The 25,481-nt window shown below is 38.2% G+C and overlaps 3 protein-coding genes and 5 non-coding genes across 8 annotated transcripts; 2 read left to right on the top strand and 6 right to left on the bottom strand.

Moving 5' to 3' along the window:
• Positions 1–383: 383 nt before the first annotated feature.
• On the bottom strand, positions 384–2,073 carry LOC142984662 (uncharacterized). Its single transcript, XM_076132413.1, has 2 exons — positions 2,007–2,073; positions 384–1,224 (listed from the first exon to the last, which is right to left on the bottom strand). Exons 1-2 carry the CDS (start codon positions 2,059–2,061, stop codon positions 872–874), a joined length of 408 nt encoding a protein of 135 aa, XP_075988528.1. The 5' UTR covers positions 2,062–2,073; the 3' UTR covers positions 384–871.
• Positions 2,074–6,996: 4,923 nt separating this feature from the next.
• LOC142984653 (uncharacterized) lies at positions 6,997–8,818 on the bottom strand. Its single transcript, XM_076132404.1, has 2 exons — positions 8,752–8,818; positions 6,997–7,961 (listed from the first exon to the last, which is right to left on the bottom strand). Exons 1-2 carry the CDS (start codon positions 8,804–8,806, stop codon positions 7,609–7,611), a joined length of 408 nt encoding a protein of 135 aa, XP_075988519.1. The 5' UTR covers positions 8,807–8,818; the 3' UTR covers positions 6,997–7,608.
• A 1,263-nt stretch (positions 8,819–10,081) lies between these two features.
• LOC142984408 (uncharacterized) lies at positions 10,082–11,354 on the top strand. Its single transcript, XM_076131963.1, has 2 exons — positions 10,082–10,141; positions 11,095–11,354. Exons 1-2 carry the CDS (start codon positions 10,087–10,089, stop codon positions 11,352–11,354), a joined length of 315 nt encoding a protein of 104 aa, XP_075988078.1. The 5' UTR covers positions 10,082–10,086.
• A 10,771-nt stretch (positions 11,355–22,125) lies between these two features.
• On the bottom strand, positions 22,126–22,198 carry TRNAN-GUU (transfer RNA asparagine (anticodon GUU)). Its single transcript has one exon. It is a non-coding gene; the product is annotated as a tRNA-Asn (tRNA).
• Positions 22,199–22,957: 759 nt separating this feature from the next.
• TRNAT-AGU (transfer RNA threonine (anticodon AGU)) lies at positions 22,958–23,031 on the top strand. The gene has a single exon. It is a non-coding gene; the product is annotated as a tRNA-Thr (tRNA).
• Positions 23,032–23,087: 56 nt separating this feature from the next.
• Positions 23,088–23,160, bottom strand: TRNAN-GUU (transfer RNA asparagine (anticodon GUU)). The gene has a single exon. It is a non-coding gene; the product is annotated as a tRNA-Asn (tRNA).
• Positions 23,161–23,732: 572 nt separating this feature from the next.
• TRNAN-GUU (transfer RNA asparagine (anticodon GUU)) lies at positions 23,733–23,805 on the bottom strand. The gene has a single exon. It is a non-coding gene; the product is annotated as a tRNA-Asn (tRNA).
• Positions 23,806–25,203: 1,398 nt separating this feature from the next.
• Positions 25,204–25,277, bottom strand: TRNAN-GUU (transfer RNA asparagine (anticodon GUU)). Its single transcript has one exon. It is a non-coding gene; the product is annotated as a tRNA-Asn (tRNA).
• Between the last annotated feature and the right edge of the window lie 204 nt (positions 25,278–25,481).

Here is a 25,481-nt window from a genome sequence, read left to right as displayed (position 1 = left end):
TCAAACGTTAGGTATGGATGTGAATGAGGCAAGGGAGGTTTGTAAGGATCGTACCAAGTGGTCTATAGGAACATGTAAGCAAAGTTTTTGTTTCAATGCAGTTTGGGCCAGTGTAAACTAAATACTGATATTATTTATTCAACAATACAAACAAACTGGTATAGATAAAATGATTTATTGTTTAAGATATTATAATGCACAATACAAAGGTACACTCTCTATTCCATCACTCTCACAGTCTGGTGGGACGGTATTAAGACCGATGAGAGGTCAGGCGCAGGACCGACGGCGCCACGTGCTCTCCGAGGCACGGAGGCCTGCCAGAGCGAATTTCTTATTATACTCGGACCATTACAAACTAAAAATATATATTATTGGACAACTACATACTTCTAAATACTTAAATACATCTAAATACATACTTATATAGATAAATTGACAACCAGGCTCAGAACAGATACTCGTGCTCATCACACAAACATTTGTCCTGAGTGGGATTCGGACTCCATACGCGGCGCTACAGTTTCAGCGGCGATGTGACCACGTTAACCACTGCGTCAAACGTGCAGTTATAAAATAATGATAGAAAATTGTTAATGTGTAAGTGCGAGCGAGAATCCCTTAGAGAAGGTTCATATCTGACGGAGCATACGTCGCGTATTGTCGCGTAGCGCCAGAACAGACAAATGTATAGAAAAACACTCGACCGTTCACACTCAACCGATGATGCGTCGTTGCGAACCCCATACTATTTAGGCTACGCCCGACGCATCTTCCGTCAAATATGAACGTTCCCTTAAAATAAGAATAGGTGCGAGTGTGGTCTTTAAAATAACATGACGTTTGTAATGGTCTAAGTTAAGAAAGATCATTAAAGATACTCAGGATTTTCACACCAAAATTGACATTCAATTGAATCGTAAGCCGGTATATGGCGGCCGAACGAATGTCCAATAGGCATTGGCGGGTTATACTCCTGTGTTTGTCCAACTACGATCGTAAAGGGCTCAAATCTACGTCTATTTACACGTGGTACTACACTATCATACCGTGGAGGGCACGGACAAGGTACGGTCCGAGGCGTGGTCTGCTCATCTCTATGTGCTGGTAAAATTATTATCTGTTCCCGATCAGGTCTGGGATAATTTACAAGATTGATTGCGCTATCGATGTGATCTATTTTAGGAGCAGCTAGTACAACTCCCGTGTCTCTACCTGGTATCCCTGCGAACAAAACCATTTGTTATCAGCTAAAACACTCATTAATTATATTATTAAAGAGCAGTGATAGTCGAGTGGTTAAAATTGCGCGTTCCACGCAAGTGGTCGAGTGTTCTTACTCGAGGCAACACACCAATGAGTTTTCAAAGTTATGTGTATATAAGAAATAATTTATCTTGTCTTGTTTTTCTTGTCTTAAAAAGACAACTCCAGTTCTAAGAATCGCTCTTCTGTCGCGGGGACTTTTACAAACAAACAAACAATGGACACAGCACACAACCAGACCCGAAACAATTATTTGTGGATCGCACAAAACATTGTTCCATGTGGGAATCGAACCCACAACCTACCGACGCAATGGTAGCGGCGTAGTGACCTTAACCACTGCGCTAAGGAGGCAGGCAAATACATGTAAGATTTCCTCACGATATTATCCTTCACCGTTGGAACAAGTGATAATAACTTTTAATACACATATAACTCCGAATAGTCATGTCCAAGTTTGAAACACAGGTCACTTGTAGTGAAGGTAAATAAAGGATTCAAAATATTAGGTCGGGGAAAAAGTCTTTTCGCGTAATAGTATGTATGAACTTTTAATAAAATCTGTTTGGCTTCAAGAATCACAAATGAGTACACGGTTCATTGGGTTTCTTTGAGTACCCAAATATCGAGATTTTTTTTGTAAAGAAAATATTTTATTACAAGTTCATACTTATTATGCGAAAAGACTTTTTCCCCGACCAAATATTAAAATCAGAGTATAAATACAATGTAGTACTTACATGATACACCCGCGAACACAATGAAGAACAGAGCTGCTAACTTTACCAAGAACATGTTTCTAACAGATACTTGATGCTTGTGTGATGTTGCTCATACAATGTCACTCTTTTATAGTCGGCTATTTAGAAGAAATCAAAGGTCATTGACACTGATTCATTGTTATCATCTTAAAATGAGAAATACCCACTGATTTCGATGGAATTTTGGAGAGGTTAAAAACCCGAGACTAAACTAATGCAACATTGTTTAACAAAGACGTACAGTGATAGCCGAGTGGTGCAGTCAACTCCAAAAGTAGCTGATCATACTCAATCCTTTGAAACCCTATATACTGAAGTGTGCACATTATTCCATGAAAAAAATCGGGTAGAATGAGTTAGAATTAAACATTTCAATCAATGGCAAATGTTTCTCCATGGAATAATGGAGCTGACTGTACATACAAGTTGGTAAGTACCTCCCAAGCAAGTGGTTGCAGGTTCGAACGAGAGGCAACACACCAAAGACTTTTCGAAGTTATGTGTGTATTAGAAATAATTATCACTTGTTCCAACGGTGAAGGAACACATCGTGATACAACCTATGCCTGAGAATTCTTTAGAACAGTTCTTGAAGGTATGCAAAATCCCCAACCCGCACTCGGTCAGCTTGGTGGACTCAAGGCCTAACCGCTCCCTTATTACGGGAGGAGACCCTTGCACAGCAGGGGGACATTTATGGATTAAATTTATTATTATTATTTTATCAATTAGGGCTTTACCCGATAAGGAGATCGTAGCATAGTTAACAACAGTCGCGCGATCTCAGGGGTTAAGCTACGATTGCCGAGGTTGGTCTATGGAAGGGTGACGATACTATACATATCGAGTTCCTCCGTGTACGGACGGCACGTTAAATTTCGGGTCCCGGCTGTATTTTCAAAGATCTTTGACAATTGTTAACAGTAGTCAGAAGCTTGAAAGTCTGACAACCAGTCGTACCGAAGGGTATCGTGTTATAACCCAGTTATAACCTGGTTATGGAGGTCCGATAAGCAGACGCTCCATGTAAAATACTGGTATTCAGCTGTATCCGGTGAGACTGGAAGCCGACTCCAACATAGTTGGAAGAAAGACTAAGCTTATATAATTATGAGCACTACGCGAAGGTGCAGGTAAGATGACATCAGCTCTATAACTGACTCGATGCGTGCTCCCCGCATATATTGTACCTACTATGCTCATGATATCACTCGTTATCGAAGGGCATTTCCCATTTTGAAAAAACAATGAATCAGTGTCAATGACCTCTGATTTCTTCTAAATAGCCGACTATAAAAGAGTGACATAGTATCAGCAACATCACACGAGCATCAAGTATCTGTTAGAAACATGTTCTTGGTAAAGTTAGTAGCTGTGTTCTTCATTGTGTTCGCGGGTGTATCATGTAAGTACTACGTTGTATTTATACTCTGATTTTAATATTAGGTCGGGGAAAAAGTCTTTTCGCATTATAGTATTATGAACTTGTAATAAAATCTTTTCTTTACAAAAAAAATCTAGATATTTGGGCACTGAAAGAAACCCAATGAACCGTGTACTCATTTGCGATTCTTGAAGCCAAACATATGTATTTTATTAAAAGTTCATACATACTACAATGCGAAAAGACTTTTTCCCCGACCCAATATTTTAAATCCTTTATTTACTTTCACTACAAGTGACCTGCAATTCAAACTTGGACATGACTATTCGGAGTTATATGTGTATTAGAAGTTATTATCACTTGTTCCAACGGTGAAGGATAATATCGTGAGGAAATCTTACAGGTTGACTGCCTCCGTAGCGCAGTGGTTAAAGTTACCACGCCACTACCATTGCGTCGGTAGGTTGTGGGTTCGATTCCCACATGGAACAATGTTTTGTGCGATACACAAATAATTGTTTCGGGTCTGATTGCACGTTGTGTCCATTGTTTGTATGTTTGTAAAAGTCCCCGCGACACAAGAGCGATTCTTAGAGCGGGAGTTGTCTTTTAAAACAAGAAACCAAGACAAGATAAATTATTTCTAATATACACATAACTTCGAAAATTCATTGGTGTGTTGCTTCGAGTACGAACCCTCGACCACTTGCGTGGGACGTGCAATTTTAACCACTCGGCTATCACTGCTCTTTGATTACTAATAAGTGTTTAAGCTGATAACAAATGGTTTTGTTCTCAGGGATACCAGGCAAAACCACGGGAGTTGTACTAGCTACTCTTCAACTAAACCTCGTCGATAGATCTCACCATCTTGTAAATTATAACAGACCTGGATATCCGAAGCCGATAATTGTACCAGCAGATAATGAGCAGATCTCGTCTGGTATCATACCCTGTAGATGTGTTCTTCGTGATCTTGGTCAAGTACCACTTGTAAATGGGCGAAGGCTTGTGTCCTTCCCGATCGTAGCTGGACAAGCACAGGAGTCCGATTCCGATTCACTTGCATGTCAATTTTGGTGTGAAAAACCTGTGAATTTTTAATGATCTTTCTTAACTTAGACCATTACAAACGTCATGTTATTTTATAGACCACAACCGCACTTATTCGCATTTTAAGGGAACGTTCATGTCTGACTGAAGATGCGTCGGGCGTAGTCTAAATAGTGGGATTCGCAACGACGCATCATCGGTTGAGTGTGAACGGTCGAGTGTTTTTCTATACATTTGTCTGTTCTGGCGTTACGCGACAATACGCGACGTATGTTCCGTCAGATATGAACCTTCTCTAAGGGATTCTCGCTCGCACTTACACGTTAACAATTTTCTATCATTCTTTTATAACTGCACGTTCGACACAGTGGTTAACGTGGTCACCTGGCCGCTAAAACTGTAGCGCCGCGTGTGGAGTCCGAAACTCACCCGGGACAAATGTTTGTGTGATGAGCACGAGTATCTGTTCTGAGCCTGGTTGTCAATTTATCTATATAAGTATGTATTTAGAAGTATATAAGTATTTGAGGTATATAGTTGTCTAATAATATATTTTATTTGTTTGTAATGGTCCGAGTATAGTAAGAAATTCGCTCTGGCAGGCCTCCGTGCCTCGGAGAGCACGTGTCGCCGTCGGTCCTGCGCCTGACCTCTCATAGGTCGACTTACTGTCCCACCAGACTATGAGAGTGATGGAAAAGAGAGTGTATATTATTATTTGTATTGTGCATTATAATATCCCAAACAATAAATAATTTTATCTGCACCAGTTTGTTTGTATTGCTGAATAAATAATATCAGTATTTAGTTTACACTGGCCCAAACTGCATTGAAACAAAACTTGCTTTACATGATAGACCACTTGGTACGTACGATCCTTACAAACTTCCCTTGCCTCATTCACATCCATATATAACCTTTTACATTTTAATAAATAAATTACAACATCTTTTTCGCTGCGTCTGTGGCGCGGTCGGTAGTGTATACGACGGCCGCGCAAGAGGGCTCGGGTTCGAATCCTGGTTCAGTCCAAAAAGTTTTTTCTGAGATTTTCTGTTACTAATCACGTATCTCAATTGACAACTAGCATACGTCAAATTGAAAGCCAATATGCAATACGTTGCTGCTTTGACGTAACGTGTTGCTCACTATAATCTAAGAAAGAAAGCGATATACAGCGCACTTTCAAATTGACTTGGATTAATATTAATAGGATACGGGAATTAACGCGGACACGCATTTTACCTTAAAATGCGTAACGTTTCGGCGCAGGTTGCACTCAATTGAGGGCATGCAAAGTCCCCAACCCGCACTTGGTCAGCGTGGTGGACTCAAGGCCTAACCCCTCCCTCATTACAGGAGGAGACCCTTGCCCAGCAGTGGGACATTAATGGGTTAAATTTATTATCTTTATTTATATATATAAGTAGATAAGTAGATTGAAATAAAACAATTAGTTAAGATTTGAGACGCACGTTCTCGCCACAGGTCCGATAGCCAGAGTGATAAGCCTTGATGCAGTGCTGCCAACATTAACCATAGGTCTCAGGGAATAACTAACACAAGAGAAAAGGGCATGTCATACTATATTATATCAATGAAGATGGCTGTCGTCAAACTCAGCCAATGACATTTAACGCACACTAAAATATAAAGAGGAATAAACGACTATTACTAATTAAAATGACCAGCCATATTTCAATGAAATTAGAGTCGTATTTTGCATGAATACTTTGTGCTTTATGTCGGAATTCTATGTACATTGTGCTTTTATGTGTCATGTCTTCGGTTAGTACTAGCGAATGTGTAGCTGCACTTACTTCATATGGCACGCGCGAAACACCCACATGCCCCTTCCTCTTGTATTAGTTACTAGCTGACCCGCGCAACTTCGCTTGCGTCACGTAAGAGAGAATGGGTCATCATTTTCCGCGTTTTTTCGTTGCTACTCCGCTCTTAATGCCCCTATCGTGGTGTTATATAGCCTAAAACCTTCCTCGATAAATGGTCTATCTAACACTGAAAGAATTTTTCAAATCGGACCAGTAGTTCCTGAGATTAGCGCGTTCAAACAAACAAACAAACTCTTCAGCTTTATAATATTAGTATAGATATAGATAGTGTTTATTAATAGAAAATATCAGAAAATACTCTTTGTTCGCAACCAGGATTCGAACCCGAGACCTCTTGCGCGGCAGTCGTATACACTACCGACCGCGCCACAGACGCCTAGACGCAGTGAAAAAGATGTTGTAATTTATTTATTAAAACGTAAAAGGTTATATATGGATGTGAATGAGGCAAGGGAAGTTTGTAAGGATCGTACCAAGTGGTCTATAGGAATATGTTAGTCAAGTGTTTGTTTCAATGCAGTTTGGGCCAGTGTAAACTAAATAACAATTTAATTTTGATTTAACAATAAAACAAACTGGTACAGATACAAATTATTTATTGTTTGGGATATTATAATGCGCAATACAAAGATACACTCTCTTTTCCATCACTCTCATAGTCTGGTGGGACAATATGACGACCGATGAAAGGTCAGGCGCAGGACCGACGGCGACATGCTCTCCGAGGCACGGAGGCCTGCCAGAACGAACTTTTTACCATACTTGGACCATTACAAACAAAAAATATATATTATTGGACATCTACATACTTCTAAATACTTATATACTTCTAAATACATACTTATATAGATAAATTGACAACCAGGCTCAGAACAGATACTCGTGCTCATCACACAAACATTTGTCCCGGGTGAATTTCGGACTCCGACGCGGCGCTACAGTTTCAGCGGCGAGGTGACCACGTTAACCACTGCTTCAAACGTGCAGTTATAAAAGAATGATAGAAAATTGTTAATGTGTAAGTGCGAGCGAGAATCCCTTAGAGAAGGTTCATATCTGACGGGACATACGTCGCGTATTGTCGCGTAACGCCAGAACAGACAAAAATGTATAGAAATACACTCGACCGTTCACACTCAACCGATGATGCGTCGTTGCGAACCCCATACTATTTAGGCTACGGCCGACGCATCTTCCGTCAAATATGAACGTTCCCTTAAAATGCGAAAATGTGCAACTGTGGTCTATAAAATAACATGACGTTTGTAATGGTCTAAGTTAAGAAAGATCATTAAAGATACTCAGGATTTTCACACCAAAATTGACATTCAATTGAATCGTAAGCCGGTATATGGCGGCCGAACGAATGTCCAATAGGCATTGGCGGGTTATACTCCTGTGTTTGTCCAACTACGATCGTAAAGGGCTCAAATCTACGTCTATTTACACGTGGTACTACACTATCATACCGTGGAGGGCACGGGCAAAGTACGGTCCGAGGCGTGGTCTGCTCATCTTTATGTGCTGGTAAAATTATTATCTGTTCCCGATCAGGTCTGGGATAATTTACAAGATTGATTGCGCTATCGATGTGATCTATTTTAGGAGCAGCTAATACAACTCCTGTGTCTCTGCCCGGTATCCCTGCGAACAAAACCATTTGTTATCAGCTAAAACACTCATTAATTATGTTATTAAAGAGCAGTGATAGTCGAGTGGTTAAAATTGCGCGTCCCACGCAAGTGGTCGAGGGTTCGTACTCGAGGCAACACACCAATGAGTTTTCAAAGTTATGTGTATATAAGAAATAATTTATCTTGTCTTGTTTTTCTTGTCTTAAAAAGACAACTCCAGTTCTAAGAATCGCTCTTCTGTCGCGGGGACTTTTACAAACAAACAAACAATGGACACAGCACACAACCAGACCCGAAACAATTATTTGTGGATCGCACAAAACATTGTTCCATGTGGGAATCGAACCCACAACCTACCGACGCAATGGTAGCGGCGTAGTGACCTTAAGCACTGCGCTACCACAGCGCTGCCGAGGCAGGCAAATAAATGTAAGATTTCCTCACGATAATATCCTTCACCGTTGGAACAAGTGATAATAACATTTAATACACATATAACTCCGAATAGGTAGTCATGTCCAAGTTTGAATTGCAGGTCACTTGTAGTGAAGGTAAATAAAGGATTTAAAATATTAGGTCGGGGAAAAAGTCTTTTCGCGTTATAGTATGTATGAACTTTTAATAAAACATGTTTGGCTTCAAGAATCACAAATGAGTACACAGTTTCTTTCAGTACCCAAATATCGAGATTTTCTGTGTAGAGAAAAGATTTTATTACAAGTTCATAATACTATAATGCGAAAAGACTTTTTCCCCGACCTAATATTAAAATCAGAGTATAAATACAATGTAGTACTTACATGATACACCCGCGAACACAATGAAGAACACAGCTACTAACTTTACCAAGAACATGTTTCTAACAGATACTTGATGCTAGTGTGATGTTGCTCATACAATGACACTCTTTTATAGTCGGCGATTTAGAAGAAATCAGAGGTCATTGACACTGATTCATTGTTATCATCTTAAAATGAGAAATACCCACTGATTTGGATGGAATTTTGGAGAGGTTAAAAACCCGAGACTAAACTAATGCAACTTTGTTTAACAAAGACGTACAGTGATAGCCGAGTGGTGCAGTCAGCTCCAAAAGTAGCTGATCATACTCAATCTTTTGAAACCCTCTGTACTGAAGTGTGCACATTATTCCATGGAAAAATCAGGTAGAATGAGTTAGAATTAAACATTTCAATCAATGGCAAATGTTTTTTCCATGGAATAATGGAGCTGATTGTACAAGTTGGTACCTCCCACGCAAGTGGTTGCAGGTTCGAACGAGAGGCAACACACCAAAGACTTCGAAGTTATGTGTGTATTAGAAATAATTGTCACTTGTTCCAACGGTGAACGAACACAACGTGATGCAACCTATGCCTGAGAATTCTTTAGAACAGTTCCTGAAGGTATGCAAAGTCCCCAACCCGCTCTCGGCCAGCGTGGTGGACTCAAGGTCTAACCGCTCCCTCATTACGGGAGAAGACCCTTGCCCAGCAGGGGGACATTAATGGGTTCTTATTATTATTCTTTTAGCAATTAAAGCATTACCCGATTAGGAGCTCGTGCGATCTGAGAGGTTAAGCTACACCTGCCCAGGTTGTTCTATGGAAGGGTGACGACCCTATTCATATCGAGTTCCTCCGTGTACGGACGGCACGTTAAATTGTGGGTCCCAGCTGTATTTCGATGATCTTTGACTGTCGTTAACAGTAGTCAGAAGCTTGAAAGTCTGACAACCAGTTTTACCGAAGAGTATCGTGTTATAACCCAGTTACCTGGGTTATGGAGGTCCGATAAGCAGTCGCTCCATGTAAAATACTGGTATTCAGCTGCATCCAGTGAGACTGTAAGTCGACTCCAACATAGTTGGAAGAAAGGCTAAGCTTGTATAATTTATGAGCATTACCTGAAGGAGTAAGTAAGATGGATGACGTGTGCTCTGTAGGCGACACGATGCGTGCTCCCCGCATATATTGTACTATGCTCATGATATCACTCGTTATCGAAGGGCATTTCCCATTTTGAAAAAACAATGAATCAGTGTCAATGACCTCTGATTTCTTCTAAATAGCCGACTATAAAAGAGTGACATAGTATCAGCAACATCACACAAGCATCAAGTATCTGTTAGAAACATGTTCTTGGTAAAGTTAGTAGCTCTGTTCTTCATTGTGTTCGCGGGTGTATCATGTAAGTACTATATTGTATTTACACTCTGATTTTATTCATTTCAACTCTTTATTTACCTTCGTACTACAATTCAAAGTAAGACCTGGACATCATTACTTTTAAACTCTCGCGTTGCATTTTTAATACATAATAGGATACGGGAATTAACGCGAACACGCATTTTAAATTAAAATGCCTAACGTTTCGGCGCAGGTTGCACTCGCCGTGGTCGCGTGCGAGTGCAACCTGCAACCGAAACGTTAGACTTGGGTATGACTATTTGGAGCTATATGTGTATTAGGTGTTATTATCACTTGTTTCAACGGTGAGGAACTTCGTGGCTTAGTTAACAACAGCCGCGCGGATCGATCTCTGAGGTTAAGCTGCGCTTTCGGCAAGCGTGCCCTATGAGTGATGGCCGCGACTTAGGACTGAATTTTCATATAATCTTTCATCCCCTATTTTATTCCCTTGAGGAATTGATCAAAATCGTCTCTTAGCAGATGCCTACGTGCATGCCAAATTTCAGCCCGATCCGTCCAGTGGTTTGGGCTGTGCGTGATAGATCACTATGTCCGTCACTTTTGAGTTAGATATAATATATTTAGATTTAGTTAATAATAAATTGTTTCGTTCCTTTTATAGCCGAGTGGTAAAAGTTGACACCTCCCACGCAAGTGGTCGCAGGTTCGAACCCGTGGCAACACACCAATGACTTTTCGAAGTTACGTGTGTATTAGAAATAATTATCACATGCTCTCATGGTGAAGGAAAACATCGTGAGGAAACCTTGCATGTCTAAAATTTGTTTAATACATTTATTGAGGGCAAACTCCCCAACCCGCATTTGGCCGGCGTGGTGGACTCAAGGCCTAACTCCCTCCCTCATTACGGGAGAAGACCCTTGCCCAGCAATGGGACAGTAATGGGTTAAATTTTATTTTTATTTTATTAATAAATTGTTTTGTTCCTAGGGACACCAGGCAGTGTTGACAGAGGAGTTGTACTAGCTGCTGCAGAAACAGATATCTTCGATATATTTTTATCAATCGATCCGTCCTTTAATCTTGCTGACGTTTATGAGGACCCGTTCTTAAAACGTCTAGAGCTGTTGAGGAGAAAACAAGAGGCTGAGAAGACCACGACCCCTCGTCCTTGCGGCTGCAAAATGCAAGCTAGCAGTACTCACTGTAACTTCTTCTCAAGGATATGTGACGAATCGGTGTATGTTTAATGATCTTTCTCGGGATTTCGCTCTCGATAGACCGCCGTGCCTCAGAGATTAAAGATTTTTCCCCAATTTGTTAATTTGTCTGCACTAGTCCAAATTGTCCACTCAGTTCGCACTATAGAAGGAAAACTGATTCCTAAGATACTGGTTTTTACTTAGTTCAGGAATTAGTTTCTAAATTTTAGAGCATTTTGTAATGTAACTAGCTGACCCGGAAAACGATTTTTTGCCTATATGGCAAAAAAATTATATAAAAAAATATATATATAAAAAATAGTGTCACTTAGGCGTATGAAAAATAGATGTTGGCCGATTCTCAGACCTACTCAATATGTTCACAAAATTTCATCAAAATCGGTCAAGCCGTTTCGGAGGAGTATGGCAACGAAAACTGTGACGCGAGAATTTTATATATTAGATATCTCATGTATGAATATTGTAAATGAAAGTTTATTATTATTATATACTAGAGAATAAATTATTTCCGTTGTATAGTTTCTTTTAATAGCCAGTCATTATGAAATTAATGTTTAAGGTTACACAGTAGTTATATTAGTTAGAAACTGACTTAAAACATTTGTTTTAAAACAATTTATAACAAAAGTTATAATGTTATTTAAATGTTAACTTCATGTCACAAAATGTTTTACAAATGATTACAATATGATACATTTTATATAAAGTTTATAACATAATAATATAACATTTCTTAACATGTTATAGAGTTATTGTTACAGGCTATTATAAATGTTATCGTGTTACACAATGTTGTATCTATATATATAAAAATGAAACCCGTTTTCCTTGGTCACGGCATCACGCGTGAATGGCTGGACCGATTTTACTAATTATTTTTGTGTTGTATTTGTTATTATTAGGAGAAGGTTCTTACGGAAAAAATATTAAGAAAATCTGTCAGAAATATTGAAAAATAGACATTTAATTTTGCATATTTTAGGCGGTACGAAGTTCGCCGGGTCAGCTCAGCAGTAATGTTAAATAACTGCTGTGTGGGAGCACCTTTAAATTACACTGGCCGTCAATGCTACTATAGGTGGTGTGATGTTTCATGTTATGTATCTATGTATGTACAGCATAAATTACATTACTTCAAAGGACGATAGCCGCCATTACACACACACTCTATCGCACGTTCTTAGGAGCGTACAGGATTACGCGCGGGAAAGCAGCGCGCTCTTCGAGAGCGATTTTCTTCGCGGACTTGACAGATGAGCGCGGCGCGTGTTCTTTCCTTTCCCCTTACGCACGCTCTTTCACGCGAGATTGTTGTGCCATGCGCGTTAGAGTTTGTGTGTAAAGTTGGCTATTATATCGTTAGACCTACTCCAGAAATCATGTTAAATAAATGGTCTAAGTTTCCACTATGTCGTGACGACAGATAATCGTGTAGTTTTAAGTGTCGTGGCTTATATGTTTAAATGGAGGTGTTCACATATAGAACGACACGACTTACTATCGTCTACGACATTTTTTGCAGTGACGACAGATTATCGTGACAGTGGGGACGGCTAGATACGACAGTCACTAAACAATAAAAAAAATTGCAAACAAGCAATTGTTATAATGGGAACTGCTAGGGACGACAGTCGTCCAACGATAAATTAATCGTTACGACATAGTGGGAACGCGCCGTACGACCTTTTTTTTTTTCTTCAGGAAAATGCATTACTGCATGTCCCGCTCCAGAGAGGTAGCGGGGGCCTGTCGGGCTCTCCCGCCGGCTAGGCGTTCAAGCTTTAAATTTGGGCCTAGCGACTAAAAACCTGACGGTGTTCCTTCAACAGTCACCATAAAGTGGCCAGGACGCGGTACCTCCAATTGGATACTCCGCGTCACGCGCCGTAAGACCTAACAGATGTTGACAGACGTTAGCTAGTAGGATATATTTTACCTAACACATAGGAGACTATTTATTTACGAGGCGCCCACAGCCAGATACGCTCACCGATCGCTAAACGATCTGTGCGTAAAGCAAACATTAGCGCGGTCATTCCATAGATGGGTGACCGCAGGGCATGTAAAATATCAGTTCCGGTTGCTGTCAATTAAGATAACAGTCGTTAAGCCACTTCAAATACCTTCGGGCTTCAACAACTTTGACACTAGGTTGACCACTAACCATACGATAGTATTTGCTCCAAATCTTTTTACACGGACGAAGTCGCGGGTAACAGCTAGTGTTATATAACATCCTAGATAGTGTTACATACATCTTAGTACATAAGGGGAGCTCCCCAGCATCCCTTTGATCTAAATGAATAGAAGTATGTCAAGTGGATGCGTACCCATCTTGGCTTCTTGTTTCAATATAGGGTACCATAGACAAGGCAGACTTTTGCATAGTTAACGTGGGATGTATTTATTTTTTTTAAAGCGAGAAGGAAAAGGAAAGAACATTTTGCTGTTATACTCTGGTAATTTCAAACGTGCAAACTAATGCCAGGTTTCTGAGTGAATTTAGCGGTAGTTTATCTATTCAATAGCGCTTTTTTTACGTGAGTTTAAACGCTATTGAATAGATAAACTTCCGCTGAATGTAGCTCAGAAACCGGGGGTAAGTCATGTCATTTTATCAGTCTCTCGCTCGCACATTGTCACATTCCTATGATTCTTTTGATTATGACGTAATTCGCACGTTTGTATATAGTGCCTGAGTATAGTGTTTATAAATCTGAAATTTTTTATAGTAAATTGGCAGTATTTAAAAATTGTATAACAATTTCTTCGCCGATTCTGGTTTTGGTGTAAGTTTGCGGGTTGTTATGTATATAGAAAAAGACTTGCTTTTCGTATTGTTTTTATTTATATAGTAGTTTCCACGGGCAACTTCGCTTGCGTCTCATAAGAGAGAACGGGTCATAATTTTCCCCGTTTTTGTAACATATTTAACTACTACTTTTCTCCCATTGGTCGTAGCGTGATGTTTTAAAGCCTTCTTCAATAAATAGGCTATCTAACCTTTAAATATTTTTTGAATTTGCACCAGTAGTTCCTGAGATTAGCGCGTTCAACCAACCAAAAAACTATAATTTTATAATATTAGTAGAGATTTTCAGTAGCATTCATTTCACACAACCTAAAAAGCGCAATTATTTCATACATTTCGACCTAAATATTATTATAATATATTATTATATTGTATTGTATTTTAATTAGATCGATAAGGAATGCGTACATGAAAGGCTTTGTTAAATTCCACTCAGTTGGTAAATTGTTGCTATGTAGCTTTACTATGCCTCGTGGCTTTGCTCTACTTACTTATAAGTTAGATGACTGCGTCTATGTTCCAGAAGGCACGTTAAATTGTGGGTCCCGACTGTCATTTTTCTAAGATCTTTGACAGTCGTTAACAGTAGTCAGAAGCTTGAAAGTCTGATAACCAGTCTTACTGGGTATCGTGTTATAATCCCAGGGAACATGGTTGTGGTCAGACAGGCAGTCACTCCATGTAAAAACACTGGTATTCAGCTGCATCCGGTGAGACTGGAAGCCGGCTCCAACATAGTTGGAAGAAAGGCTAGACTGACGATGAGTTAAATAGCAGCAGTTATTTAAAATCACAGCAACAACAATAAATAAAAACTATTCGCAATCACATCGACACTTCAACCATCAATCGGCCATCTTAAAAATCCACAGATAACAAAAAAAATCATAGACACGAATTCATTAAAACATTTTCCCGCCCTATCCCTTCACACTCGAAACAAAAAGAGTTCTAACTTTGAAAATAATAATCTCTGGTGTATGATATATAGAATATCTTGGCTATTATATCTTGGTCTACCCTGCCGTTCGGATTGTGTAGTATTTTGGTTAGAAAGAAGGGTTTTTAATTGAATGTGTGGGGTTCATGTTTTAGTGGTTGGTGAAGCAGTCGTGACAGATCTGTACAATGCCTATTATGTGTTGACAAAGAGTGTAGGAACCCCTCTTTCACACCTCTCCGGCTTTTGAATCCAATGCGGTATTCGCGATGTAGACTGTGAAATATTAGAGGTGGAATTTTGCAAACATTTTTTAATGTTATTGAATTAATTTTGTACTTAGGAAATAAATATTTTGTGTGGGAAATGTTGACTTATCTTTTTGTCAACAATTCTACGTAACACGAAATGTATAGTAATGGAATCATGAACTTGATGTCGTACGATAATTATGAAGAACGCATAACATAATATCACGCCTGTCATATTCAAAAGTGTATGGAATACAACCACGTTTCGCCATTAAAAATGATAGTCCTATATGAGAATTTGAAATGAGTGTTGTAAATGCAGGTAATGTTATTGAGTTACACATTTGCTGTGAAAATATTTAGTCCTACTTACTCATAACATTGGACTTGTACTTCAAATTCTAAAAAGTAGGTATTTAATGATTACATAATTCCTAAAAACAAACCTAATTAGTATTAGGTAAAGTTGTACGAATAACAAGCCCTAAGTATCGGGTACGGTACATAAGGGTACGGTTATTGCGGCGGTGACCACTTTAACTACTGTGCCAAACGAGCAGTTAAAGCTATCAGCGAGTTTTTCCTCCCAATTTAATTCCAAATCGTACCCAGTCATTCTTCTATAGTAATATTATAAAGCTGAAGAGTTTGTTTGTTGGAACGCGCTAATCTCAGGAACTACTGGTTCGAATTGAAAAAAGGAAGGCTTTAGGCAATATAACAATACGCTACGACCAATAGGAGCAGAGTACCAATAAAAAATGTTACAAAAACGGGGAAAACTATGAGCAAGCGAAGTTACGCGGGTCAGCTAGTATATCATACGACTCTGCCTTCGCCTCCGGTTTCTGAGGCGCATTTAGCAATAGTTTATCTATTCAAACTGTCGTGTTTAATGTGATAATAATGAATAGATAAACTACCGCTGAATGTACCTCAGAAAACAGGCATAAAAAAAATATAAATATTTAACTTAACTTAAAAAGAAAATTAAATCTACATTTTGCTCTATCTATCCCCTTCATAGCCCACGTACAAAGGTTCACACCTCGATATGGTGACAAGAGCGCCACTCGAGAACTGTGGGACTTATAATTTGTATAATGAACCGAAGCTTAATGGTCCCATACAAGTCATACAACACGCCCTCGGAACATCCGATATGATGCACATTGGATTGCAAGAATGCATCGCTATTGAGGTTAAGAATTTCTTTTAAATTATAGTTTTCGTAATATATTTTTCCAAATTTTACTTCTAGGTAGATAAATTTTAATTTGTATAAGAATAACGCACAGAACAGTTTTAATTGGATTGCGGGTTTTGTCTTAAAAACATAATTTAAATTTACATACATATACGATAATATTTACAACATGTATGGATGTGAATGAGGCAAGGGAAGTAGGTAAGGATCGTATCAAGTGGCGTTTTCTTTTCTCTGTCCTGTGGAAAGAAGGCGTGATTTTTCTTGCTTCATACACATATGTCCATGTTGTCAAAAGACATCGACGAAATTTCTTATCTATACTAATATTATAAAGCTGAAGAGTTTGTTTGTTTGAACGCGCTAATCTCAGGAACTACTGGTTCGAATTGAAAAAATATTTTTGTGTTGAATAAACCATTTATCCAGGAAAGCTTTAGGCTATATAACATCACGCTGCGACCAACAGGAGCAGATTATCAGTAAAGAATGTTACAAAAGCGGGGAAAGTTATGATCCATCCTCTCTTATGTGACGCAAGCTAAGTTGCGGGTTTCAGCTAGTCACCGATATGTCTTATATAATCTGTTTTAATAAGTATATCTAGTAATATTAACTCATTAAAATCCAATCAATTTCTCCACATACCCAACTCATAAACCTCTGCAAAAACCTTTGGGTATAACAAGCGTGATATTATGTATGAATTTAAAGTTTTAATCCTTTCCTAACTCGAGCCTAGCCATTATAAAGTATCTTAGTCTAGGATGGAGTAAAGTAACGTGATTAAAAACCCAATTTTAGTCAATTACTTAAGCCGTCGCCTAATACTATGAGAGTGGCTGAAGTGGCTAAGAGTTTGTGCACGTTATAACACTTTTAGAAGATATTTTTAGACAAATATGTTGGTCCTGTATGACGAGATGTATGGATGTGAATGAAGCAAAAAAAGTTTGTAAGGATCGTACCAAGTGGCATTTTCTGATCTCTGTCTACCCCTACGGGAAGAAAGCGTGATTTTATGTATGTATGTACATAAATATGTTGCCTAGGCGTTAGTGTACAATACTCTCAATAATCTCGATTACTTGATTTCGGGTTTAATCGGTCGGGTAAAGTGCTTCCAGGTCGTTTTTTTATTTATTTTTGTTCATACATATGTATTGTTATAAATATCAATATATAGCACTCGGTTCTGATTTCGGGCTAACGCAGTATTTGCCACGTAAGCTCGTAATTTAAATCTAATCATAGATTTATTGTAATACTTACATCAATTTAGATGCGATGTTCACATTATGTAAACCTTAACTTTAAAATAGCGTGTTATCAGTAAAAACAGCTTATAACTTTTTAAATTTTACTCCAATCACAAAATTAAATACAATTTATTTCTCAGATAGCTTATAGATGGAATTTCTAGCTGTGTCTCTATTCCGAATTTTTTTGGAGTAGTTTGACACTTATTTAAGCTGTGAAATAATACCTAAGTGTCTTAGTGCGAAGTATCCATTATCTCCAAGGATGTAAGTGATTGGTAATTAAACTCAAATTCCACCCTGAGGATGTTTTACCTTATCGTCGAGGCTACTACAGTTTTACTTACTATTAACTGAAGGTAGCAGCTGCCATTTTCGAAGATCTTTGACAGTAGTCAGAAGCTGTCTGACAACCAGTCTTACCGAAGGGTATCGTGTTATCCCAGGTAACTGGGTTGTGGAGGTCAGATAAGCAGTCGCTGCATGTAAAATACTTGTATTCAGCTGCATCCGGTGAGACTGGAAGCCGACTCCAACATAGTTTGGAACAAAGGCTAAGCTAATAAAGATAACTGAAGGTAGCAGCTGACTTCACCATATCTATGCTTAGACCTTCGAGAAGCTTAAGCCTACGATTTCATTTATTATGAAAGATCTTCAGGTGTATAAGCATTCTTCATGATCATTATCGTTACTTCAATATGTAAAATGTCATGGTATAACTTGCTCGTTTTCGGGAAAAGTTAAGTTTTTAATGTGATGATTAAATTGTTAATATTTTCTTAGAAGGTTTATAACTTTAGTTCTTTAGATTCGGAGACTATCGCCAAAAACTGACATTTAAAATTTGATTCTTTTTAGATTTAAAATAAGCTGGGTTTTATTTAATAGCGCCATTTTCGGCTTCACATATAGTGATCAAATGTTTTAAAACCTATGTGGAATATTAAAAATATATACTATGTAGAGGTCTAATGAAACAATTAATGAAATGAAATTGCAAGAAAGAAGATTCTTCAACTGCTAGAAAACTTCTTAAAATTCTTCTGTCAGGTTATACTTTTTCACCCCGACACATGTCAAAATAAAAATGTAATCGTGCAAATATGTAGTTGTGTCGTTAAAAAATATTAAATAAATTTCAATAGTTTCACCAAAATGGAGAATATTACCTTTGTTATGTTCTCCATCAAATAAAACAAAATTCATATAATAATGTTTGTTCTAAGAGACATAGTTATTATTCGTGTCAGCCGAATCTTGAAAGCTATTGTAGTTGCCAAATTATAAGCGAAAATGTTCAAGGACGATGATGGTAAGTGGCCATATAATAATAAATAAATAAATATCATTGGACAACTCACACACGGTCATTTGATTCCAAACTAAGCAGAGCTTGTACTATGCTAACCAAATAACTGATAAACATACTTATATACTTCTAAATACATACTAGATACATTAACATCCAGGCTCAGAACAAATCCTCGTACTCATCACACAAAGATTTGTCCCGGGTGGGATTAGAACCCGCCACACGCGGCGATTTGGTTATTGCGTCGAGGTGCCCACTTCAACCACTGCGCCAAACGTGCAGTTAATAATAATCCATTAAAGTCCAAAGGTCCTGTATGACAAGATGTATGGATGTGAATGAAGCAAGGGAATAAATAATAAATAAATTAATATCATTGGACAACTCACACGCGGAAGTTTTTAAGCATCGTAACAAGTGGCGCTCTTTGGTCTCTGCTGTAAAAAATCGTGATTTTTCGTCTGTATGTATTGCCGTCTTATTACTGGGAAATGTTCTTCTCCCGAAATGAAGAAGGGGTTAAATGAGGACGAGGCAAAGTGTTTAAACACTTCGCTACCTTTTAAGAACTGTTATTAAGCATGCAAGATTTTAAACATACAAAATATTAAATTTATTTCTCTCTAGACACGGTCATCTGATTTCGAATGATGATGAACTAGCACAGCTTGTAGTGCAACCAGACAACTGATAAACATCATATAGTATATACTTCTAAAACCATATTTATATAAAAAGTGACCACCTTAATCACTGCGCTAAAAAGGCCGTCTTTTCCGTACTTATTTATTTCATTTTTCTTTAAGAAAACGAGGACGATGGAACCGGCGGTCAGACCAGGTATCCGGTCATGCCATCGCTGGTGGCGCTGCAGCAGATGAGGAACCGCCTCCACCTGGCCTTCCTCGGCAAGAAGCTGATGAAGTGGACCGCGCTCGCCACCAGCAAGGAGTTGAGAAAACTCGCGCTGGAGATTAACGCGTGAGTGGACCCTTGAGTAGTCGTTCTAATCAGCCCGTTTCCTACTGTTGAGTATAGGCCTCTTCTTTAGTACGCCATTTTTACGGTCCTGCGCTAGTCTCATTCAGTGCAGCCCTATAAATTCAGCGATGTCGTCCGATCATCTAGTTGGGGACCTTTCTTGTGGCCTTCGCCCATTCCATGGCCGCCATTCGGTTATTGCTTGCCTTTGAGTACTTATATTTATATGATTACTGGTCATCGTAAAGTAACAAGAGCTATTTGCTGATACTTTTAGGTCTTCTTCTTCTTATCGTATGGTTAGTGGTCAACCTAGTGTCAAAGTTTATCAAGCCGCCCGAAGGCCTTTGACATGGCTTAACGACTGTTATCGTAGTAGATAACAACCGGGACCGACGTTTAACGTGCCCTCCGAAGCACGGAGACGCCCAGTTCAAATACCACTATGCGGTCACCCATCTATGGAATGACCGCGCCAAGGGTTGCTTAACCCACAGATCGTTTACCGACCGGTGAGCGCAACTGGCTATGGGCGCCTCACTTTTAGGTTAAAGCCACAAAACACCACTTTTCTTTTAAAGCTGCATGATAACTCAGATTTTTTAAACCCATTGCTGTCCCACTGCTGGGCTAGAGTCTCCTACCAAACGAGAAAGGGGTTAGGCCTTGAGTCCACCACACTGGCCAAGTGCAGGTTGGGGACTTTACCCACCCTAAAGAAATTTTAAAGCAAGTTACAATGATGTTTTCTTTCACCGTTAGAACAAGTGATAATTATTTCTAACACACACGTAACTTCGAAAAGTCTTGAGTGTGTTACCTCGGATTTGAACCTGCGACCACTTGAGTGGGAGGTGCCAACTAAAACTATTAGTGATGGGCATTTTTTTTTAAACCAATAGGGACTGAAATAGACGCTGAAACTGTGTAGGCGAAAGGTCCGTACTTAACAAATGTCGTTTAAATTAGAACACATCATCAATAAGTAATTTGCTTTCCACGTGCGACTCAATTATATGAATGGAATTAATTGGCTCTTCGCAAAGCCTTCCTGGTTCGTGTAATATGTAACACGTGTCAAATTGTAATTATTTCATTTGGTGTTTAATTCTGGAGATTGCTTTCGTTTTCTTTGATTGTCTGATGAATATGAGAGTTTATAGGTTTCGGATTCAGGGTCCTGGATCGGATAAAATGGTTTTACGTACAAGAAGAATGTTCTCAATAGTTTCTGTTACATGCCCGGTATAAGGCAATTGTATACTACAATAGTAATCGATCAATTGTATACCCTATTACATGGGGCCTACGGCCAAGCAATAAGTCGGATATTCTATAGACGGGTGGCCGTTTAGTGATGTTAAAACTAGGTAACTCAATGTTTTAATTCCGATCCGGTTGTGCTCGATTAAGACACCACTGGTTTAAGCATGTCTAAGGCCTTCGGGTGACTTCAGCAACCTGACTTTAAACTTTTGCTCTCATGTTTATTACATAATAGTATACAGGAATTAACGCGCATACTCTTAGTACCTTAGAACTCTTTTTAATAGTGAAAATAAATAACTGCCGCTACGGGTAGCGGTACTTGCGCCAAAACAATTAGTCATCAGGCATTAACTTTTACACTAGGTTGACTACTAACCATACGATAAATAGATACATAGTTTTAGTTTGGTTTTTCTTTTACAGGACATTCGTGAACTACGCCACTGACATCGGCCAGGCGTTCATGTTGCTGGCCAGAGCGAGATACTTCTATCCCACTCTGAATGACGTCGTCATTGAGAACATTGCTAAGGAGGTGAGTGTTGTAATGATAGTGTCACACACACAAATGTTTACTCGATCGAGCCATGATTACTTGGATTGATATTTGATGGCTCGATCGAGTATTCGCTGCGACGGGTACGGGCAAGTTGTTGGTTTTGCGTGGTGTCGAGTTCGTGCGAAAATTTGAATCGTGTTATGATTTTTTTTAAATGAACACAAGCAAATAAATAATAAATTTCTAAATATCAAAAAGTGTGTTACGCCCCCGGGTGGGCTCGAACCACCAACCTTTCGGTTAACAGCCGAACGCGCTAGCCATTGCGCCACGGAGGCTATATATTTTTATAGATGAATATACTGACCACATAGCATGGCCTAATTTAAAATTACATACATACCAACTTAGCATTGCTCTCTTTTCTCATAGGGGCCAATCTTTGCCCTTAAAATTGGCCTGGGCAGAGATTAAAGAACGTTACTTGGTACGATCCCTAACAAACTTATTTTGTCTCATTCACATCCATACATGTTGTCGTACAGGACCGCCGGTTACGAGTTCTACGCACCTGAACTTTTTGAAATCATCACCGATAAGATCGGTGTATGTCGTTTAAGTGTAGATATCCCCTAATTTAGATGAGGCTAGCTCTCGCAAAATATATTTGGATGCGTCAAAATTTACCTTCATTGGTGCATCAGTAGACATCTTGAGATAGTAACATTTGCTATTATAATATAATAAATAAATTTTGTGTTTGTGTATCGGACGCTCAGTTCAAGCACAACTTACCCATCTATCAAGAGTCCGTGGTATAGGTTGCTTGACTCACTTATCGTTTACCGATTACCTTATCAAACCCAGGACTCCACGATCATACAGCATTATGTCGTGTATTTTCGAACGAAATTTCTGTAATTCATTTAATTCAGAATTATCTTGCAGCTACAGAATATTTTGGCGCAATTTATATTTCCGTTTTTAAACAAATTTAATAAGATTGTATGCATATTTTTTGCACACGACTGTACTAGATCGATTAGTGTAATTTTGTTAAAAACATAGGTACCTATGTTACACAATGAGTGGTCGAAGGCGCCGTGGCTTAGTTGGTTAAAGCGCCTGTCTAGTAAACAGGAGATCGTGAGTTCGAATCTCGCCGGGGCCTAATTGTCACTTTTTTGCAAAACAAAAATTTTCTTTAATGAAATTAAAATATTGTCTCGCCCCCGGGTGGGCTCGAACCACCAACCTTTCGGTTAACAGCCGAACGCGCTAGCCATTGCGCCACGGAGGCTATATTAAAAAAATTAAAACATACTGTCAAATTTCGGGCGTGCTGAACAAACAAACATTAGTTAACGATTTGTAACAATAGAGTTAAATTGATGTTTAATGAAACAATACCGTTAATTGCGTGATCAATAATTTGTATTTTTATAAACGTTCAAATTTCAAATATTCTTTATTTCGGAAACTTTGTACAAAGTATTTGGAATAGTCATATATTGTATTTTTTGTCGTGTGTGTTCGTTCGTTTCTTTCCCTTTTTATAAAGACTTTTTTCTTATTACGTAGATAGTATCACGCTATTTTTTGGAGGGTAATCAGAGACCATAGAACGCTACTTATTACGATGCCTACAAAATTACTTTGCTTCATTATAATAACTCATGTTCTTACATGCATTATCGCTTTTTAAGATTACGAAAACCGTAATCTGTAAAAAGATACAGAAAAAAAAGTCAGAGGAAGTGATTTAACTGGATGTTTTTTAACCGACTTCAAAAAAGGAGGAGGCTCTCAATTTGACTGTACGTTTTTTTTGTTCTGTTTGTTACCTCATAAATAATGTAAAAAGATAGGAGTCGCCCCCGGGTGGGCTCGAACCACCAACCTTTCGGTTAACAGCCGAACGCGCTAGCCATTGCGCCACGGAGGCTATGAGTCTTGTATTACAAAACATACGTTCAAATATTTGTCCGTACCAAACTACAATAGAACTTAATTGATATTTAATGTGTACAGTGTTATGACAAATTGATTTTATTTCTTCACACCTGTGTACGAAGTAAAATAAATTTTACAAGGTACAGTTGAAATCGTAAATACTTTATTAGGTATTTAATTAAGTACTCACGAAGTTAGATTTTGCTGATCAATAACGTCTTCACAATTTATAATTATCATATTATACTTAGGAGATACGATATTGCAAAAAAACACTTTTTCAAAATTGCCTAATAAATAAGTTTTATATTACATTTGAGATTTAATTTGTGGTGAATATATACATACACACATACATACAGCCATCTCTCATTCTGGGAGTAGACCTCTAATTGGACAGTAATACAAACATACATACAATCACGCATTTTTCTCATAAGGGTAGGCATAGACCCAAGACAAATTACTTATGATGTTTTATTGAAATATTCATTCATTCATAAATTCAACCTTCAGTTGAGTGGTGAAAAAACGGAATTGAACAAATTCAACCCATAATAGATTTTAAAGTAGTGGCGATTTGCGTGTTAATTGTCACTAAAATGCAATTAATTATCACTAAACATTCATTTTATGACGTCACTGAGTATAATATATTACAGTCATTAAGTATATACTAAACGTACCTAATAGTAAGGTAAAATTATAATATAATAAATAACATTTGCAAACGGGAAATACCCAATAACACTCCTTACGGGTAACGGTAACGGGTATAGCGGGGAAAAATGTTTACCCATTACTGTCCCACTGCTGGGCAAGGGTCTCCTCCCAAAATGAGGGAGGGGTTAGGCCTTGAGTCCACCACGCTGGCCAAGTGTAGGTTAGGGACTTTACTATTATTTCTTAATAGATATTATAATAAATGTGACAATAATTTTATTTGTTGGACTATACTACTTAACAATCAAAATAGCTGAACCGATTTGAATAAAATTTGTCTGAATAATAAAATACGTGTTAGAGTGAGTAACTTTGGGTTTAACAAAAAAAAAACAAAAAAAACGGTCGAATTGAGAACCTCCTCCTTTTGAAGTTGGTTAACAAAAATGTGGGCGCAACCGCGGGAATAAACTAGTTGTTAAAAAGTAGATGTTTTTTAATCAGGTATTAAACGTCACGTATTTATATCAAATCAGTGCGAAAACCGAGATAAAAAATATAATTTATTTTGCTCATGTACCTTATCATATAAAAATATTTTATCAAAATAATAACTTTTACCATACCTAATTATGTATTACATAATTTAAGATAAGAATTCTTAAGTATACGAGTTATTTACAATTATCTTGATAAAAAAATAAAATATTTTTTAGTAAAAAGATTACGCCCCCGGGTGGGCTCGAACCACCAACCTTTCGGTTAACAGCCGAACGCGCTAGCCAATTGCGCCACGGAGGCGTTGATGTGAGCGGCGAAATTTGCGACCATATTCTATTTAAAAAAAACATACGTATATATTTTTTTTAGATGAGGTCATAAGATGTTTTTTTTGTCATCATAGTATTTTTTACAGTTAATATGTATTTGAAGAGAAAGCTTTAGTATTATTTGATATTATATAGTTTAGTAATAAATATGGCAAACTAGTGCTTTTTGTGCCAT

The sequence above is a fragment of the Anticarsia gemmatalis genome, chromosome 27 (genome assembly GCF_050436995.1).
Source record: "Anticarsia gemmatalis isolate Benzon Research Colony breed Stoneville strain chromosome 27, ilAntGemm2 primary, whole genome shotgun sequence".
NCBI lineage: Eukaryota > Metazoa > Arthropoda > Insecta > Lepidoptera > Erebidae > Anticarsia > Anticarsia gemmatalis.
This window is presented reverse-complemented; position numbering and strand designations above follow the sequence as displayed.